At 49.0% G+C, this 19,895-nt stretch overlaps 1 protein-coding gene across 9 annotated transcripts in view; it reads left to right on the top strand.

Moving 5' to 3' along the window:
• Positions 1–19,895, top strand: part of RIN2 (Ras and Rab interactor 2) — a 230,951-nt gene that overhangs the window by 192,028 nt on the left and 19,028 nt on the right. For all 9 annotated transcript variants that reach the window (XR_011076831.1, XM_068565237.1, XM_068565238.1 and 6 more), the window contains 3 exons: positions 893–984; positions 4,278–5,432; positions 19,377–19,682. Coding sequence is in view for 8 of the 9 variants with exons in the window: in XM_068565237.1 (XP_068421338.1) it covers positions 893–984; positions 4,278–5,432; positions 19,377–19,682 (1,553 nt within the window). In the remaining variant the exon portion in view is untranslated. The remainder of the gene's footprint in view (positions 1–892; positions 985–4,277; positions 5,433–19,376; positions 19,683–19,895) is intronic.

Here is a 19,895-nt window from a genome sequence, read left to right as displayed (position 1 = left end):
AGGTCCTTTAGATTTGCCTTTCTGCTCAAAGCATGGCCCAGGGTCAGGGAGCTTGACAGAAATGCCCAACCTCCGGCCTCCCCCAGACCTGCTGAGTCAGAGTGCAGCCTCACAAGACCCCCCCAGGGATTCAGGTGCACATTACAGTTAGAGAAGCATTACCTTAAGACTCAAGAGGGAGTTTTGTCCCCAGCACACAAAGGACAATGCATGGGCTGTAGCTGGAACACGTCACAAATAAAACCAACAGACATTCATTGAGAATCTGCCGTGCGTAAGGCAGTGGGGGTAATACATTTTGGTTTAGGATCACACATTCCTGCCCAGGGAGTCGGGGCCCAACCTTCAAAGCATCTAGCAAATCAATACCTAATGTGTTATTTGTATGATGGACCCACCAACATAGTTAGCGATTCTGATATTAACTCTAGATACGGCTTAGCTACCCAGGAAGGCAATTTGGTCCTCGCTGCAAATACTGAAACCATGCGGGCTTGTCTCTCAGCCTGTCCTGCGTGTGTTAACACAGGCAGGAGTAGTGATCCCACAGTCCTATCAGTAAAGATGAGTCTGGTTGGGTATGCTGTGATGTCTGTGTAGGACATCTGAAATAGTTTAAGCTATAGACAAACAACGGGGACCTACCGTATAGCACAAGGAACTATATTCAGTATCTTGTAATAACCTATAATGGAAAAGAATCTGGACAAGAATATATACGTATAAAACTGAGTCACTTTGCTGTATACCTGAACACGTAAGTCAACTCTACTTCAATTAAAAACTAAAACAAAAATAAATAGTTTAAGCTAAAACATCTCTAGGATGGAAATGACAGCAAGAGACGGAACAAGACGTGTAATTACATGTATTCTCTCTTTTGAAAAATCAGGGACGTCCTGCCGTTTACCTTGAAGTTGCCTTATGCCATTTCAACAGCCAAGACTGAGGCTCAGCTTGAAGAACTAGCCCAACTGGGACTAAGTAAGTGGGTGCCCCTGCCCAGTTTCTCTTGACGTGAATGCATGGAGCAGAGCCAATGGCAGATGATACATCGTTGCATCAAAAAGCAACCCTCATCTCCATGGTAGAACTCCATGAGGCCCTGAGTCACACCTTCTGAGAGTCTTTTTCTAAGTCAAACGTCCAACCAGCTCTCAGAGGCAGGTGCCGAGTTTGCCCAAGTAGCCCACGAATTATCCCTAGCATCTCCCGTCGATGAGTTTGAGCTCCCCAAAATTCCAAGTCTTAAGGTAAGGTGAACCTCTGTCATGGGTCCTGCCCTTCTGTGGCATCTTGCTGGGGAAAGGCCGTGCCTGATGGACAGGGAAAGCCAGTGCAGGCACCTCCCGTGCATGAGTTTTATTCTAGAGGAACACACGGTGTTGATGGCACTTCTGTGCTTTGAGGAATTTGACAGCGCAGGCTTCCAGAGTAACATCTGTCTCAGTTCCTCTCTTGCTCAGTTCCGGCCCTGGTGTTCTGGGCCACGTCCTTTACGCCGCTCTGCATCCTCACTCCAGCCAGCTGGGCACTCGCTTCCCCTCCTGCCCTTTGCCAATGCCCCTCAACCCAGCCCCGTGGCGGACGGTGGATGGCAGGGGCTCAGGACACACCACTCCCCCAGTGTCACTTCTTGGTTCTGTTGCCCTGGGGAACCCATGTGGGTTTAACTTTCACAAAAAATGTTTTCCTCCTCGATGGGAAGGGGGAATTCTCTTAAGATTTGGGGGCTTCAGTCTTCAGATAGACGAACAACCAGGCCATAGTATTTGCGTTTATATACCAGTATATAGTATTTGAGTTTGGGATTCTGAAGGGCAAGTACCAGGATTCCTAGGACCTAAGAAACTGTGATACTTGACCCAGCAAATAAGAAATATATGTGTCCCTCCTTTGGCTAGTTTGCCCCTAAATCTAAAGAACTTGTTCTGAAGCGGGTACCACTGCCAGGAGAGCCTACAAAATGCATAGAGAAGCCTGGAGGTGGATTCACATTCCCCTCTGAAACTTGGATTGTTTCAGAAGAATTGCCACATGCATTTGAGGCCTGTCTGACGGGCAGCTGGGTTTCAGGATTGGGAAATAGAATCCAGGTAAAAATATCAGGGCCACATAAATGGCCCTGCTGAAAAGTCACGCCATCTCTGCCACCGAGTTTTACACACCTTTGGAGAGAGTTTAAAACATTTCCTGAATTTAAGATCAGATCATCAACTAGATTACAGGCCTCTGGAGGACATGCACCAGGTCTCCGTTTCCTCTGGTGACCTCCATCCCCAGGACTCCTGGCTCGGTGGTCAGCCTGCTGTGTGTGCTTCGTGCCGGGGCTCCAGGACCGAAGTATCAGGGACAGCACTTGTGCCCTGCAAAGATCGAAGCAGAAACAGCTTGCTCTGGTGGTCACTCACCGGAAGCAAATAAGGTCTCATTAATAGATATTCAATGTGTAATCGTCAGTGTGCACCCTATCCATTTCGCGAAGAGACAGCGCCTTAAAAAATTCTTTACCTCATTTATTTGTTTGTCCAACAAGTCTTTCTGGAGGGTCCGCTATGTGGCAGGCCCTATGTCCCACAGCAAGGGTTCAAAGATGCATAGGGTCCCTCCCTCTACCCCACTCCCCAGGTTTAGTCTGTATGGGAGGAACACATAACACGGGAACTAAGTGTTCCAAGTTTGTAAAGTCTTACAACGGTGGCAGCGGGACTCTAAGGAGGACGCGAAGGAGGCGAGAGCTGCTCTACACTGGCCAGTAGAAATAGATGTAAGGCAAGCCAGTGTGTACCTTTAAATTTTGTAGTAGCCACATGAAAGAAAATTAAAGGTGCAATTAATTTTTACAATGTATTTAATGTGATATCTGCAATGTTAGTTCAATATATCATCCCTATTTTTTAAAGTATTGATCAAATATCTTACCTTCTTTTTTTCATGCTAAGTGTTTGAAATCCAGTATGTATTTTACCCTTATAGCACATCTCTATTCAGGCACTAAATTTTTGTCAGAAACACATGGATCTGTATTTAGATTTCGTTACATTTACAATTGAAAAAGTAGTTTCACATAAAGTTTCACATACTTGAGAGTTTCCCAGTAACTGAATTGAGTGTCAGTTTTTACATTTAAATTGATTTACCTGAAATAAATGGAAAATGGAGCCCCTCCGTTCATGAGCTGGATTTCAAGTGCTCACTGGCCACAGGTGGCTGCTGCCTCCCCTATTGGACAGCACAGACCTAGAGGGAAGGAAGGATGAGAGAAAGCGGGCGACACAAGTCAAGGTCAGGCACGTTCACAGCACAGACAGGGCAGGACCAGGGCTCCCAGCCTCAGCCTCTCCCCAGGCCCCTGTGACCAGCCATTCGGGGCCCTCGGGAAGGAAACACAGTTTCAGCAAACACAACAAAGCAGAAGTGTAGAGACAATAACCTATTCCAGATGGAAATTACAACAGGTGTTCATCACCACCACCGGCCTCCCTCGATTTGTGTGGAAAACAGACCCGTCTGTCAAAGGGCGCCCAGGCAGTACGGCTGCAGTCAGCCTTGTGCACCACTCCAAAGAGTGCTGGGCATCAATAGCCAAGGCCAGGAGGTTGTAGGATTTGGGAAGGATGGGCAGCAGACCACAAAGATGGACGGGCGAACTTGCACTTAACCTTTGCATGAGCTGGCTTGTCCTGTTTTTTGCTGATGGGACCCGTGAGTGTATTTTTCCTCCTTTTGGGTTTTAATGCTGAATGTGTCAAACCCCAGGCAGATTGTGTAACGTCCGCCAGGCCCAGCTGCTGGTCCTGCCCTTTAAAGGGGAACTGCGGGCCCCCTGCGGAGGGCACCCCGGGAGAAGGAATCAGAAAGGAGGAGGACTTGGTCTTTGTGGAGCAAGTAGGGAGTCCCATGGCCTTTTCCGGGCTCGCACTGTAACCACCTCAGTTCCTTTTTCCTCACCTGGGGAAAGGCCTGGCCGGCTCAGTGACACGGCCAAGCCATCTCTCAAGGGCTTTGAAGGTGAAAAGCCTCCGGAGCCTTCCCACGAGCCGGCAGCTGGGCCTGGCAGCATTTCCACCCTTTCCAGTAAAGGAATGCAGTTAATAAAAAAAAGAGAGAGAGACAGAGAAAGAAAGAAAGAAAGAAAGAAAGAAAAACACCACACTCCAGTGTAGCAGCGCCTCCCCTTCCAAAGCTGTGCATTGCCAGGCAAGCGTGATTTTTTGTGAAGGACTGGCCGAGTGCACTGTATTTACATTCTTGTGTTCACTGATAATGACTTTCAGATTTTTGGAGCTCTCCAGCTGACAACAAACCCCCAAACCCTCCACCTCCCCATAGGCCTCTCTCCTCCGACGGTGTGGGTCCTGCCTCGCGTCAGCTCTGCCTTATAAATGGAGTGCATTCTATAAAAACCAGGACGCCCTCGGAGCTGGAGTGCAGCCAGACCAACGGAGCCCTGTGCTTTATTAATCCTCTGTTCTTCAAAGTGCACAGCCAGGAGATCGGCGGAGGCCCGAAGCGGCCCTGCACCCGGACTCCCCCCGACGCGAATGGCACGGAGAGGCCTCGGTCCCCCCCACCCCGGCCCCCGCCCCCCGCTATTAATAGTGTGCACGGCAGCCCCCAGCTGTCCGGGCCCGCGGCCCCCGCGAGCATGCCGGAAACCGTGGCCCATCACCAACACGGCGACGGAGCTCGGCTTGGAGCGAAACCAACCCCCGTCCCTCCGCCCCGGCTCAAGAAGCAGGCGTCTTTTCTCGAGGCGGAGGGCGGCGCCAAGACCTTGATCGGCGCCCGGCCTCGCCCGGAGCCCGCGGCGGGCCCGGCCGGCGGCGCAGGTGGAGCCCCGGCGGCGGCGGTGGAGGAGGAGGAGGAGGCCCCGCGGGATTGCACAAGGGCCCGGCCCGCCGCCGCCCCTGCATCCCCATCCCGGGCCCCGTGGCGCGGAGGCCGACAGAGGCTGAGTGACATGAGCATTTCCACTTCCTCCTCCGACTCGCTGGACCTGGACCGCAGCATGCCCCTGTTTGGTTACGAGGCGGACACCAACAGCAGCCTGGAGGACTACGACGTGGAGAGCGACCAGGAGACCATGGCCCCCCCCATCAAGTCCAAGAAGAAGAGGAACAGCTCCTTCGTGCTGCCCAAGCTCGTCAAGTCCCAGCTCCGCAAGATGAGCGGGGTGTTCAGCTCCTTCCTGACCCCCGAGAAGCGCATGGTGCGCAGGATCGCCGAGCTGGCCCGCGACAAGCGCACCTACTTCGGCTGCCTGGTGCAGGACTATGTGAGCTTCCTGCAGGAGAACAAGGAGTGCCACGTGTCCAGCACGGACCTGCTGCAGACCGTCCGGCAGTTCATGACCCAGGTGAAGAACTACTTGTCCCAGAGCTCGGAGCTGGACCCCCCCATCGAGTCGCTGATCCCCGAAGACCAAATAGGTGAGTACCCACCTTGCCTTTAAATATATATATATATAATCGCTTATATGTGGAATCAAAAAAAAAAAAAAAGACCCAGATGAACTTATTTACAAAACAGAAAGAGACTCACAGACATAGAAAACACACTTATGGTTACCAAAGGGAAAGGGGGGTAGGGATAGATTAGGAGGTTGGGATTAAGAGATGCACAGTGCTCTATATAAAATAGATAACCAACAAGAACTTACTGTATAGCACAGGAAACTATACTTAATATTTCGTAATAACCTATATGGGAAAAGAGGCTGAAAAAGAAAAAATATATATATCTATATGTCTGAATCACTTTGCCAGACACCTGAAACTAACATGACATTGTAAATCAACTATACTTCAATAAAACTACAGCAAATATATATATATATATATATATATATATATATATATATATATCTGTAGCCTGGCAGGACAGCGCATCCTGTGTTAGTTCTCTTGGAGGGAGTTTTCTCTGGAGTTCAAAACAGCAACACACTGCAGCCCCTGGGCTGATTTGAACTGGAAACACAGCTTCTTGAAGGAGACTTCACATCATACCTGACTTGGCTGCTATGCGCCAGGCTTGGACGTGTTTGGGGTGGGGGGTGACCGATGGGAGCGGCAGATGGGTCTGTTCAGGGATGGAGCTTGCCTTCTGAGGGTCCGGTTGCCCACCTGATTTTGTGCTGTGTGTGTGACACGACTGTTGAGGGTCTCCTGAAGGTGCGTCTCTGCAGGTTGTGTGCAAGGAAAAGGCGTTTTTGCTGTCTTCTGAGAGGCGGGGGGGTTTGCGCTGCTTTGGTTGGGAAGTGCCCTTTTTACCCTCAGAAGAGGGCAGAGCCCATGGTGTGCAGCTGGGTGAGTTTCCACAGGGAACAAGCCCCAGCTCAGCAGAACATGACAGCATCCAGAGCCCCCTGGGACCCCCACCTTGTCCCCCTTCTCCCCAGAGGGTAACCACCTTGCTGGCTTCTCATCACAGAATTCAGTAAGTAGCACTGTTAGGGAGTAGGCAAAAAAAAAAAAAATCAAACGGACAAGTTGGTTTGTGTACCTTTAAACGAAGTAACATATTTGGAGGTCACATGAAAGGTGTTTTCTCCAAAGTCAAGGGGAAATACTTTCTTTATAACCTCGTTGGAGGGCTGAATTGCTAGTGGTTACTTTGGCCAAGGGAAAATTGAATTTGGCAAGCCATCCTTTTTTTCCAGGGCGAGAGTGTTAAGGGATTTTTTTTTTTTTTTTTAACTTCAGAAGATTGACTCTGAAAGGCGAATTTCAGAGACCTCATGCACTGGGCAGCAGCAGCCAAAAGAGCTACCAAACATTTCCAGGCAGTTCATAAAGCAAAACCCCAATTTCTCTTTCTGATTGGGTCTGTTTGACGAAAAGTAGTAAACAGTGTGTGGTAGCAAGTGGTGTCTCTCTGTCTCTCTCTCCTTCCTTCTCCCTGTCCCTCCCTCTCTCTCCTTTGGGTTTCAGCAGCTTTTTGATTTTCTCACAAAGGAATCAAAGCCTTGTTTGTTTTCCTATGGCTTGTGCCTGGGTTGATGGGGCGTGGTTAGAGCTGGGCTGCTGGAGAGAGCGCTGGAAGGAATGTGCCCCAGGATGTGCCTTAGAGATGGAAACGCCTTCGGGACAACAGAATAGCCACCCAGGCCCCCTCTGTCCCCGCCCCCCCCCCCCCCCCCCCGAGCCTGCCTCTCCGAGGAGACCAGCTCAGACCCCGAACCGGCGAGAGCAGCTTCCTCTGCGGGCGCTGATGTCAGCCCTGGGCTATGTGGCCGGCAGCGCCAACCAGCCCACGGAGAGGAGGTTCCTCCCTGGGGAACCAGGCCTTCCCTTCCTTCCCCGCCGATGCTGTGAGCACCAACCAAAGCGCCCGTCCCGGGACGCTCTCCTGCCGGCTGCTTTGTGGGTGAAGTTCAGAGAGGGTACTTGCTCTTGGAGCACCAAATCTCCTTTTCTCCAAAAACAAATTTGAATTTGGCCAGCAGTCTTTGCTGCAAACACTTTGCTGCTCCGGAAGGATACAGCTTTCCATTTGAAATCTAAGGTCATAAGGAGAAGGGAAGCTGACGTCTAGGGCGCCCCTGATTTGAGCCAGGCCGCCTGTCCAAGCGATGGCAGTGGGTCCTGGCCTCAGCCCAGTGAAGCAGGCATCCGTGTGCCATGTAGCAAGGCAGGGCTCTGCCAGGTGGAGCGGGGTGTCCCAGGGCCACGCCGGCCAGGAATTAGCCCGTGCAGCTTCTGAACTTCCTTCTGTCGGATTCAAAGGCTTACCCTCGGTGGAGGCAGCTCAGACCGAAGCTGTCTGTGGAGGTGTAGGTGTGCCCAGCCCGAGCACTGCCTCACTTTTTTAGTGGTTCGTTTTGGTTGTTTAGGCTTTTGCGTTAAAGCAGACACTTCATCATATCTGTTGCTTCCCCAATGAAACCATTATTCTGTTTTGAAAAGTGCAGTGAATGTGCTGGGCTTTTGAAATTAAGAGGAAGGCGAGCCAGAGCAGAAGGGGACCCGAGGAACTCATCATGCACCCAGCTGGAGGGAAAGATGTGACCCTAATGATTAGAAAACCAATCCCCTTAAATGTGCACATTTAGATTAGGACCCTGGCAAGAAAATGGACTTAGTCTAATTGTCTGCTTTACGTATTCCTAAATGAAGGGCTCACTAGTTTACTAAAAACTTGTTAATACAGTGATTCCTTTAAGCCTCGTAACCAACTCAAAGTTGGTACATTTGTGTAGATTCTGTTCACGTTTTGCAAATTCAGGAATGGAGGCTGAGCTGTATATAGTGACTTGCAGAAGGTTATGCTGCTGGTAGGTAGGGGACCTTGGATTCAACCCCCGTCTCCTCTCGGTTGTCTGCTCATTCCCACCAACCTCACTTCCTGGGAGGTTGTAATTCACTTTGAATGGATTCACTTGAATGCCACCCCCAGAATTCTAAGCCTCAAATTTGTTCAGAACAGGTGTCTACTGATGCTCAGAAGTCTTTTCAGGAATGCCAGTTGGGTTTCTCTGCTTCAGAAAAAGTCTAGTCCTGCCCTCCTTTCCCACAGCTTCTGAGGGAGAGAGCTCTGAACTAGGAGGTGGGAACTTAAAGCCTAGATTTACAGAATTCCATCCTGAAAACAAGGAAGTTGGAGGAGGTATTTCACTGGTTTAACCCACGTAGAATTAGCGCCATCATTCATATGCGAAAAATAACCATGTGAATGCATGGATATATGCGTTTAGTGTTTGGGTACAGTGCTAATCTTCTTCAGAGAGCGGTTCTTCAGTTGCATAGAGAAAAGCCAATGAAAAACCCGAATCGCTCTCCCCCACTGCCACTTTGTCCATGTGCTCCTGTCACAGCCCTGTAGGTCAGCACTTTCTAGGTGAGAATAAAATGATAAACAATCTCAAAGATGAAAAACTACCAGTCTAAATGGTTGTGCCCTATCGTGGAGAATTTGAATTCTGTTTAGACCACTCTTTAAAGCACTGCCACGCAAAGCCCTGACATTTAGAGGTTCTTCAATAAGAACCTCTTGGTTGATTGACATCAGCTTTGCTCTTCTGATTGGAGGATGAGATGAGTTCCCATGAGAGCCAGCTCTTTCTTGATTCCAGGGCCACATACTGTGTTTCCCTTGTGGGGACCTCTCCACCCCCAACTCTGCAAAAGTGGTACGTGGAGGGACAAACAACTGCTTTAACAAAGTGTGTAAAAGACCGCTTGGCATTTTCCTCAAAAGCCCAGGGTCGCTGACTTCATGGACAGAGTGAGGTGTACTCACCACCAGTGTGTCCAGCCCTGTAAGGTACTGACAAGCGTGACATCACTTGTTATCCCAACACGTGCTCCTCATTGGTGGGTTTTCACATCACACCACTCTTGCTTCAGTCTCTTTCAACCAATGCGAGAACTTAGTCCAAACTTGCTGGTCGTGAAATCTACACTTTGCAGAACTTGTTGCATTTATGTGGTTAGTGTTTTGATTTTTTCCAAGCAAAAGAAGTTTTACTTCTGATTTGATGTTAATCTTGGGAAATCCCTCTGTTTTCAAGTCTTGTTTCAAGAAAAACAAAACTTTTCCAACTCCAAAGATGTTAGTAATCCCAAATTTTCTATTTCATTCAAATTGCCCACAGACGATCAACAAAGATACAAAAAAGCCAACTGTATTCCTAAAAGTCAATAATGAAAAACAAGACAATATATTGTTTTGCTTTCTTTAATGGCTGTCAAAATGTGTATTTTCTCTGAAGAGCATTTCAATTATTTGAAGAAAAAGTATGCTTAAACTCGATTCCCACATATTTCAAAGAGAACATCAATTTACTTATGTGTGTGTGTGTTTCTAATAGAGAAATGATACTGAAATGTGGTTAATCACCAGAGAGCATAGCATGAATAAGAAAGGAGATCTGAAATCATTCCTTGGGTGTTAAACAATTAAAACTACTTTGCTTCAGATCTTTTTTTTTTTTTTTTTTTTTTAATGAAAGTTGTGGCCAGAGAGGCATATTGGCGCCAAGTTGAGATTAAAACCTTGACTCTGACTTCTGATCTAGTCCTTGTGTCCATATCACCTGCAAGGAGTCAGTCTCTTTGTACGTTAACAAAGGGTAGAGAGAAGGAGACAGACTGACCTCTTGCAGCATAGAAAAAGAATGCCTATAGTATGTTTGAAAATTAGTTTGAATAGATAGAAGACCGCAGCAAGAAGCCCCTCTTATTCTCCATGGGGCATCATTTGTCATATAATTTTTACTTCAGGGCGTCAGCATTGGGTTCATTATGTCACATCAAGTAAAAGAAGGTTCACAGCCCTGGAGTTAAGAATCTCTGCCCGGGGGTCTCTGCCTCTGTGATGCTCTGAGCAAGGGCACCGTCAGAGAGCTCTGCTCTCGAGGTGGGGAAGGGGGACGGCGTCACAGAGAGTGAGGCACACGGAGGTGTCTGTGCTGGCGTGTTTCCCGACTCTCTCCCTGGAATCTGCCGTCTCGAGAGAGAGAAGCACCTCCCTGGCAGGGAACGCCCCCCAGGCAAGAGAGGACTCCACGTGGGCACTGAGAGCAGGAGGCAAGGCACACTTGAAGGACCAAGTGGACTGAAAGGGAAGCAGCGGTATCTTTGACACGGTTTCCATTACTGTGCTCCACAGAAAGGATGGCTCTGATTGGCTGTCTTGGTGAGACCAGCCCCCACAGAGGAGCCCTCATCCTCCTGGCCTCATCCCAGCCTTGCCTGGTTGGCCCAGCCTCCCAACAGGGACTACGTCCTGCGGGGCCAGCCCTGCTCCCGCCACGGGCACGGCGTCCATGCGGGAGGTTCTCACTTATCATCCAGGCCCAGGGGGCTTCTTTGAGAAACCGGAAGTCACAGCCCACCGCCTCTGTTGAGTAGAGAGTATGTATCAAATGCATCCTGTGTTTTTAGTAGAACCAAGTGACAGCCTCCACAATAGTTTAAGAACACTTTTATGCAGAGGATCCCTTAAACCCCCTTACTGCCTCGGGAGGCCCCGTTTAGTATCCTCAGGTTTATAGATAAGGAAACAGAGCCTAGTGCACTCAAGCCAGGATGCATGTAGGGCCGAAGCCAACTCCTGTGGAGGCCTTCCTGCCCCTCCTGTGGCGGCCACCACACCAGAGGGTCCTCCTGTCCACGTGACTCCTCAGTGATGGTGTCAGCCTGGATCACCAGCCCAAGGCCGAGCTTGCCAGATCTCTGCCGTATAAAAACGTCCCCCCGCCCCGGGACTTCCCTGGTGGCACAGTGGTTCAGAATCCGCCTGCCAATACAGGGGACACGGGTTCGAGCCCTGGTCCAGGAGGATCCCACATGCCGCGGAGCAAGTAAGCCCATGAACCACAGCTACTGAAGCCCGCACACCTAGAGCCTGTGCTCCGCAACAAGAGGAGCCACTACAAGAAGCCCGTGCACCGCAACGAAGAGTAGCCCCTGCTCGCCGCAACTAGAGAAAGCCCGCGCGGAGCAACGAAGACCCAACACAGCCAAAATAAATAAATAAATTTAAAAAAAAAAAGTACTCCCCTTTCCATACTCTGTTCTTCGGAAGGAGGCCCCTAGCACTGTCCACACTCAAGGGACGAGGGTAGAATTAAGTCCCACCTCCCTGAGGCCGGAGGGGCTGCATAAATTATTTAGAATTGTTCTGTAAGGAAGGTGGGTCTCTTCTCCACTGCCTTCATTTTTAACAACCTTTTACTAGAAGGCACTGAAATAACTCTGGTGAATTTCGTCCATAAAACATTGCATGAATGTAGCCTATACGTTTACAGAATGCCCTCCCTAGAAGCCCACCAAAACGAACAAAAATATACGTGAATGATCAACCACCACCCCAGTGCTTGTCATTTTTATTTTGGTCGTCTCTGCTGGGCTGGTGGGATCTTCCTTTAAGTGATAAAGCATCCTTTATCATTTATTATTTAAGGGCCGAAGGATGCCTTGCTGACAGTCCTTAAAGCAAACCCAGGTTACAGGACATCCCTGCGGGGGCCTCTGATGGCTGCCCCACGCCCGAGCAAGGGGCTCATCACTGGAGTCACACTTTCTGGATTCTGCAGGGCTACGGAGAAGAAACATAGTTTTCATGTAGCCACCCCAAGGAAGGATTTTCAGTTCCATTCAGAGGTCACTTGTGGAACACACGCTACATGTGGGCCTTGGGCTCAGGGCTGCAGACAGCTCACGCCACCCAGGTCTGGTGCGCAGAGAGCTTCTCCAGGAGGGAGGTCCAAGTTTGCTCTGCGCCATGCGTTGCAGACGCAGCAAAGAGCTCCGAGGATGCAGCAAGGGGGAGCCGTGTGGGGAGGCAGGCAGGCAAGGCTTCCTGGGGATCCCTGTCATCGGGGAATGTGAGGAGCCTGCCGGGCACAGGGAACAGTGTGAGGAAAGGCGCAGCGGGCCGTTGGCTTCAGCGAGAGCGTGGGCTGCTCATTCGTGGGGATGTGGCGGGAAGCAAGGATGGAGGGCAAGTCAGGGCCCATCCCTAGAGCTGCCTGAGCCTTGAAGGTGCTGGAGAGCATTTTAGAGAGATCGCCCCAGGCAGGGTAAGAGTCACACTCTGGAACTCAACAGTCGCTCCAGCCCAGGTACCCGCCAGTCAAATCAGACACTGGCCAAAAACACCTGAGGATCCGTGTGACAGGCCGGGTGCCAGGGGCCTGGAGTGGGCAGACACAGGGCAGGGGCAGCAGCGTGACCCAGGCCCTCTGCAGCTGGTTGACCAAAAAGTGTTGGTGATGAGTTAAACCCACCCTTCATCCCACGCGCTTGCTCATCTGCAGTGGGGCTGGGGGCTGTCTGTTCCCATCGCTCTGAGACACACAGCTGCCCAAGACAGCCGGCTTATCTGTGGTTTTGAGCTGTGAGATGGGGTCAGAATGAGGTAGTGACAAAGCACTGGGAGTTTCGGGGCAGGAAAACCCCGAGGGCCAGACTTCAGATCTTCTGTCCTTGTACCTGTGGATGGGAGGGGCTGCGGAAGAGTCGGAAGACAGGAGAGAGAAAGGTGTACACTTGTCCTTTGGTATCTGAGGGGGGTTGGTTCTAGGACCCCCGTGAATACCAAAGTTCGAGGATGCTCAAGTCCCTTATATGAAATGGTGTAGTATTTGCATGGAACCCACGTACGTGCTCCCTGTACTTTAAATCATCTCCAGATTGCTTATAATACCAAAAACAGTGTAAATGCTATGTAAATAGTTGACCACGTACAGCAAATTCAAGCTTTGTCTTTTGGAACTTTCCGAATTATTTTTTCCAGAATATTTCCATCCATGGTTGGTTGGATCCACTGATGTGGAACCCACAAATACCAGGGGACTGACTGTACAGGAAGCCAGGCGACTTTTCTATTCATCAAACCAAGTAAACCACAGTTAATACAGAAAAAAACCAAACCAAACCAAACAGGCCTGAATCAGTAATCCTGGTGTCCTTTATCAAAGGCGTACACTTCACCGTGGAAAGGAACAGAGGGAACTGGTGATTTTTGCCCACTTACTAAGTGTCAGGTGCGTACGAGGTGCTCATTATGTAGGTCTCCCCCAGTCCTCCCGACAGTCCTATCAGGAAGCTGTGAGTGGTCCCATTTTACAGATGAGGAAGCTGAGGCCTGGAAAGCTCATCTTCTTCCCTCCAGGCCGCAAAGTAGAAAACCGCTCGTTTGGAGTTCACATCTGACCCGAGGGCCGCTGGGACACAAGGTGGTCTGTCTGCTTTTCATAAGTAGTTTGTGCAGAGGGTTAGACAGGTGCTCCTGTGGCTGCCTGGGTGTCTCATCTCAGCTCGTTGAGAAGGGTGAATACATTTCCCAGCGGAAAGGTAGGGGGTGGAGGGGGCAGGGGGTGGTTTAGAGTAAGTGCTCAGGCTGGACTGTGGTTTTAAGTCCCAGCTCGGCTGCTGCTGAGCTGTGTGTGCTTGGTCACGTGTCTTAACCTCTCTGTGCCTCCGCTTCTTCACCTGCAGTCGGGTTACCAGACACCATTGTGCCCACCCCACTGACACTCACTCCCCTGCTGGATTTCCAGCTGCCAGCACCTGCAGCATTTTCCCAACACTTCCTGGTGCCACCAGAGCCCTAGTCCAGGGCGGATGGAAAGGCTGGGGGATTAAAGCCCACCCCACCCTGGGGAAGCCACCCTCAGGCAGGGACTGAAGGAAGCAGGTGTGTGAGTCCCCCAGCCGCCTCCCCTGGGGGGCCAGCTCTGAGGCAACCCTGCGCTGCATCTCCTCCCAGTGGTAACTCGGCATTGGCCGCCTCCCCCTTGCCTGCCTGCCTCCCCACCAAATCTGGTACCAATGCTTCCTGGACTCCCAGGGGAACCACTCAAATCCTTTTGTGTCTGGGTGGGCTTCTGGGAGACCTCAAATGAAGACAAATAGGGGCTATGTACTCATGTCAGTGGAAGGGTAGTTTAAAAACATGTAAAGTACATAAAAGTGCTTGGAATGCACTGAGTCGACATCAGCCCTGATCTTTAATCCAGTTGTGTGGCCAAAGGAAACTACGTTAGCACAGAAAGAAAGAACCAGCTCCTTTTGCCCTTCCTGTACAGAGCAAGGCCCGTTGTGCCACTTCCTGGCTTCTCTGCAGTAGGAATGACCAGGTTCTCCACCGTCCAGGGAAAGTCATTTGACTGCTAAGCCTCGTGTCCATCTGCAAAATGAGGATGGCACTTATTCCTCATCATAGGGCTGGAGCAAGGGCTAAGATATAGCTCGGGCATCCGTACAGCCCCTTGTAACAGGAACTGTGCAAACAGACACCCATCAGTATTAGGGATGGTAAATGTTTGCATTTCACAGTTTGAGTTCCCTACAAAAAAGGCCCACCTCTTGCCAAAAAACATTAGTTTCTATTTCTTCTACCTTACTTTCTCGAAAGGATAATCAGAATGCTAGAACTTGAATACACCAAGAGGCGGTATGACCTAACTTCATCTTTGATCTTTGTCAAGCAGGTTGCGACCTGCTTCCTTTTGGACATCATGTCGTTTAGACTCTGGGTCCTGTTAGAGTCCCCGGAGAATGTTGAATATTATTTTGTTTTATTTTGACAATCGGTCAGGTTCAGAGTGCTACTTCCGTCTTGCCTGCCATGGGCGAGGAGTCGATGGCGGTTCAGAAGTTCCAGGCGGTGATGGTGAGAGAGGTGAGATGAGGTCACATGGCCAGAGTCACTGAGAAAGATGGAGACAGGCGGGCTGCCAGGCCGCCTCCTCGCACCCTTTCTAAGACACGCGCCTTCTCTGGACTTCATCTTCTGGGCTCTCACTTCCCCTACGGCAGCAGTGGGTGAGCAGGAAGTGTTCAGACGAGCAGCTGAGTGATCCTGTCCTGTGAGGGTTCCCTGTCTCAAGTCTGACTTTCTCTGGAATCTGTGCCGCTGATCAGAGTGAAGTAACAGACGTTAGGCTTCTGTCCTCATTCCTAAGAGGGGGGCGATCACTTCACAGCACCAGAGGCCGACACATTTAACTCTTCCTATAAATCACTGTGTTGGGTCACACTAGGGCAGGGAGCTCCAAGCCGATGCCCCTTAGTATTCCCCTCTATGGATGAGCTTTGGGGCCAGTTGATAGGATCTCTATAAATATTTTCAGCAAATGTATTTCCAGTTGGTGATTCAGTTAGCAATTGGTTTCTCATATTCAAACTGTTGTAGCTCAAACAGTTCTCCGGTATCTTCTTGTTTCTATGTTTGTAAATAAACACAGTTGACATAACCAGAGTTCTTGGGTTTGAATCCTGGCTACCCCTCTTGCTACCTGTGTGGCATCAATCTCCCTGGGTATCAGTTTCCTCATCTATAAAATAAATCATGGTCCTCCCGCCATGGGTTTGTTGGAGGATCTGAAAAGTCAGTGCATGTAAAGTGCCTACAACAGCATTATTCTTGGGTGTAAAGCAACCGGAGATGGTAGAAAGGAACAGACAGTAGTAATTTATAAGCCACGTTGACCGATGTGTTCTTACCTTTTGTTCTGAGCTAGCCCACATTCTGAAAGATTTTCTGTTCCCTTTGTTTCCTAAAATCATTTTTCCCTCTTGCTTCATGAGCAGAACCTTTTTTTCCTATTGGAGAGAACCAGTTGGGTACTGGGACCCTGTCATTTGGCCTTTTTTTCTATTCATCACGTTTATTAAGGATTTGTGGGGGTAAAGAGAGGTAGTTAGGAATAAAGTCCTGAAAAAGAATGCAAAGAGACCAGTCTTCCTTATTTCTAAATTACGGCCTTTAAAAAACGTACTAAGTTTGTTTTTGTTTTTTTCACTTGGGGTTTTAAGGGAATGGGCACATGGCAATGGGTTGTAGGTTTCAACCCTCCTAGCAGATTTCCACAGCCCCATTTGCTCCTAAGAGTGGAGTTTATGGCACAAAGGCCAGCGTCCCTTCCCTGGGGACAAGGATGAGTTGCTCAGGGGACCCACTCAGCCTGCTGATGACGAGGTTTCTGCTGTCATCCCCGGAACAGCGCACAACCTTTCGGAGATGATTTGTGTGCATGCTCTGGCCCAGAGGTGACCAGCCTTGCTTGGAAGTTAAAAGTTGCCCTTGGGGTTCAAGGTCTCCAGGTGTTTTCTGTTGGTTTGATTTATCCACATGGTTCTTGAGGTTTAACTTATATCCACAAAGTGTGCGAATCTCGAGTGCTCAGCTTGACAATTTTCACACCTGTAGCCACCACCCGGATCCAGACATCAACCGTCTCCATCCCCCCAGAAGTGCCCCCCCCTCAGCCCTGGTTATTCCTAAGGTTGACAGCCATCCTGACCTGTCATCGTAGATTGGTTCTGCCTGCTCTTGAACTTTATGTATAAATGACGTACTAAAGGAGACACTCTTCTGTGTCTGGCTTCTTTCACACAGATTGTATCTTGCAGACTCAGCCAGTTGTGTCTGGAGCAGCAGTGTGCTCTTCCTCACGGAATGAATCTTCTGTTGTCTGAATTCCATTTTCTGAATTCCATTGTGCGAATATATCCTTGCATCCATGCCACTGGGATGGGCCTCGGGTGGTTTCCAGTTTTGGACTGTTATGAGTAACACTGCTGCCAACATACATGTGCATCCTGGTTAATGATTGACATGACTTTCAACCCCCTTGGTGACCTCGTTCCTGCAGAGAGGTCACCAGGAATGTAGCTTCAGACCCTTTGGATAGAGGAATAAACTGGTGAATGTTTATGAAACACCATGAACTTTAGAACTAAGAAATGATTGACTTTGAAAAGCAGGATGATTGGTTGTGTATGGCCTTGAGAAAGCCATTAGGCATCTCCAAGCCTCAGTTTCCTCATCTGTAAAAAGGGCATAATAGTCGTATTCTGCAAAACTAATAGAGGTATTGTAAAAATTAGATGAGATAATGATATAAAGTACTTAGATAGAGCCTAGCCCAACTGAGCCTAGCCTAACATTAAGCCTAGCACTCAATGTTAATTGCTGTGATTGACTTTTCATCATAGTGACCATTTGGGGTGAAGTCAAAGATGCTGTATGACTTCATATAAGTTTATTAACACAACGTAACCAATGCAAACCAAGTAATTTTTTTTTAAAATTATTTAATTAATTATTTATTTATTTATGGCTGTGTTGGGTCTTCGTTTCTGTGCGAGGGCTTTCTATAGTTGCGGCGGCTTTCTATAGTTGCGGCAAGCGGGGGCCACTCTTCATCGCGGTGCGCGGGCCTCTCACTGTCGCGGCCTCTCTTGTTGCGGAGCACAGGCTCCAGACACGCAGGCTCGGTAGCTGTGGCTCACGGGCCCAGTTGCTCCGCGGCATGTGGGATCTTCCCAGACCAGGGCTCGAACCCGCGTCCCCTGCTTTGGCAGGCAGATTCTCAACCACTGCGCCACCAGGGAAGCCCAGTAATTTGTTTTAATGCCAGATGTGAAGTGAAAATGCTGTTCTGTTTTTCTTCTTACTTCATAACCTCTTTTGCTTCAACCTTGATTTCTGTGGGTATGTCTGGTTTAGATTTCTCTCTGTCCCTGATCTTCTAATAATAGGTGATAATTTGGATTCATTGTGATCTGAACTATGTCAGGAATTCCAAAGGCCAGAGAGGTAACTCGGCTATTTCCATGGATCTGTGGGCTTCCAAGATGAAATCACATCCAAGTGTCATATATTAGGTGTGGTTGCTACCCGTGGAGCTTTGATGAGAATGTGAAACATTTGAGATGGAAAAGCGGATGTGGGAGAAGCAGAGAGCTTCTCACGGTACAGACCATCTTCAGACCAGACCTCCAGATTCATGGTCCTGGTCATTGTACTGTCAGCCAAGAAAGCTACTCCACTGGGCAAAACCATTCCAAGAAAGAGGAAAAACTAATGCCTCCCACACCTAAAGGTGTTTCCTAACTCTGAACAGAAACACACTTCAAGACTTTAAAAATTTTTATTTTGAAGTCATTTCAGACGTACAGAAAAGTTGCAAAAAGGGTATGAAGAAATCACGTCTGCCCTTCACCCGAATTCCCCAGTGTTAATGCTTTGCCACACTTGCTTCATTCCCTGCCTTTCTCTCTGTTTACACACGCGCGCGCGTACACACACACGAACACGCACACACATGCACACATTCCCTTTTATCTAAACCACGAGAGCAGGCTGTATGCGTTGTGTCCCTTTATCCCAAAATACTCAGTGGGTATTTTCTAAAAACAAGGACATCGTGTTACAAAACTGCAGTGAAATTAACTTTCAGGGAAGATGCATTCTGTGAAAAAGAGCACAGAGCTGCTCCAGACACAGCTGGCTGAGTCTCCAAGATTCAGTCTGTGTGAAAGAAGCCAGATTCACTGTTAACAATATTATCTAATCTGCAGACTTTATTCAAATCTCATCTAATGCCCCACTCATGTCCTTTATATATAACAAATGACATAAAGACTTTTTATGGTCCAGAATCCAATCCGAGATACCATGTGTATTTAACTGAATTTGTTTTCGTCAGGAAGTATTTTAAGGGAGCTGGAACGCTTGCTATTAGCAAATCCTTCCTTTAACATAACACATTTGCTTAACTGTCCACTGGACCCTCAGTGGAAGGACTGGGTCGAAAGAATGTCTTCTAGAATATTCACCTGTGCTTATGGGTGAGGAGGTGTAAAAGCAGTTAAAGCCAAGTGTATTCAATTGTATGGACTGCATGCAAGAGAGACTGTAAGACTGTTAGGGAAGATTCATTCTTCCTGGCTCTACTGAAGAGAAGAGGTTGGCGCGTGAGTGACGTGGCGCTAAATTTTGGCTGGTTGGGTGTGTAGTTCGGACGCATCTGCCCGATAACCAATGCACTAAGTTGCAGGTGTCCATTCCCAGAAAGCAGACCTTGCATTTCTTCATTTTTCAGACGATGGTCACAGTAGCTGTGCTTTCTTTGGCAGATGTGGTATTGGAAAAAGCCATGCACAAGTGCATCCTGAAGCCCCTGAAGGGCCACGTCGAGGCCATGCTGAAGCACTTCCACGTGGCCGACGGCTCATGGAAACAACTCAAGGAGAACTTGCAGCTCGTGCGGCAGAGGAATCCACAGGAGCTGGGCGTCTTCGCCCCCACCCCTGACTTTGTGGACGTGGAGAAAATCAAAGTCAAGTTCATGACCATGCAGAAGATGTATTCACCAGAAAAGAAAGTCATGCTGCTGCTGAGGGTCTGCAAGCTCATCTACACCGTCATGGAGAACAACTCAGGTGAGGCCACACCGTCCGGGCTCTTGGCCTCACGATGGGGCTGGGACATGTCAGGCTTTCTGATTCCCAACTGCTCTTCCTTTCAGTTTCTTGACTTCACCAAGTGGCTCACAAAAATACAAGTGTTACCCTGGTGTCTGGCAAATTAGTCCACGTGCAGCAAACAGCACCAAAAAAGTAAGCGGAGGAGGGCAACAAGATTTTTGTACGATG

Source organism: Eschrichtius robustus, chromosome 16 (assembly GCF_028021215.1).
Source record: "Eschrichtius robustus isolate mEscRob2 chromosome 16, mEscRob2.pri, whole genome shotgun sequence".
NCBI lineage: Eukaryota > Metazoa > Chordata > Mammalia > Artiodactyla > Eschrichtiidae > Eschrichtius > Eschrichtius robustus.
Note: the sequence above shows the minus strand (reverse complement) of the source record. Positions and strands in the feature narration are given on the sequence as shown.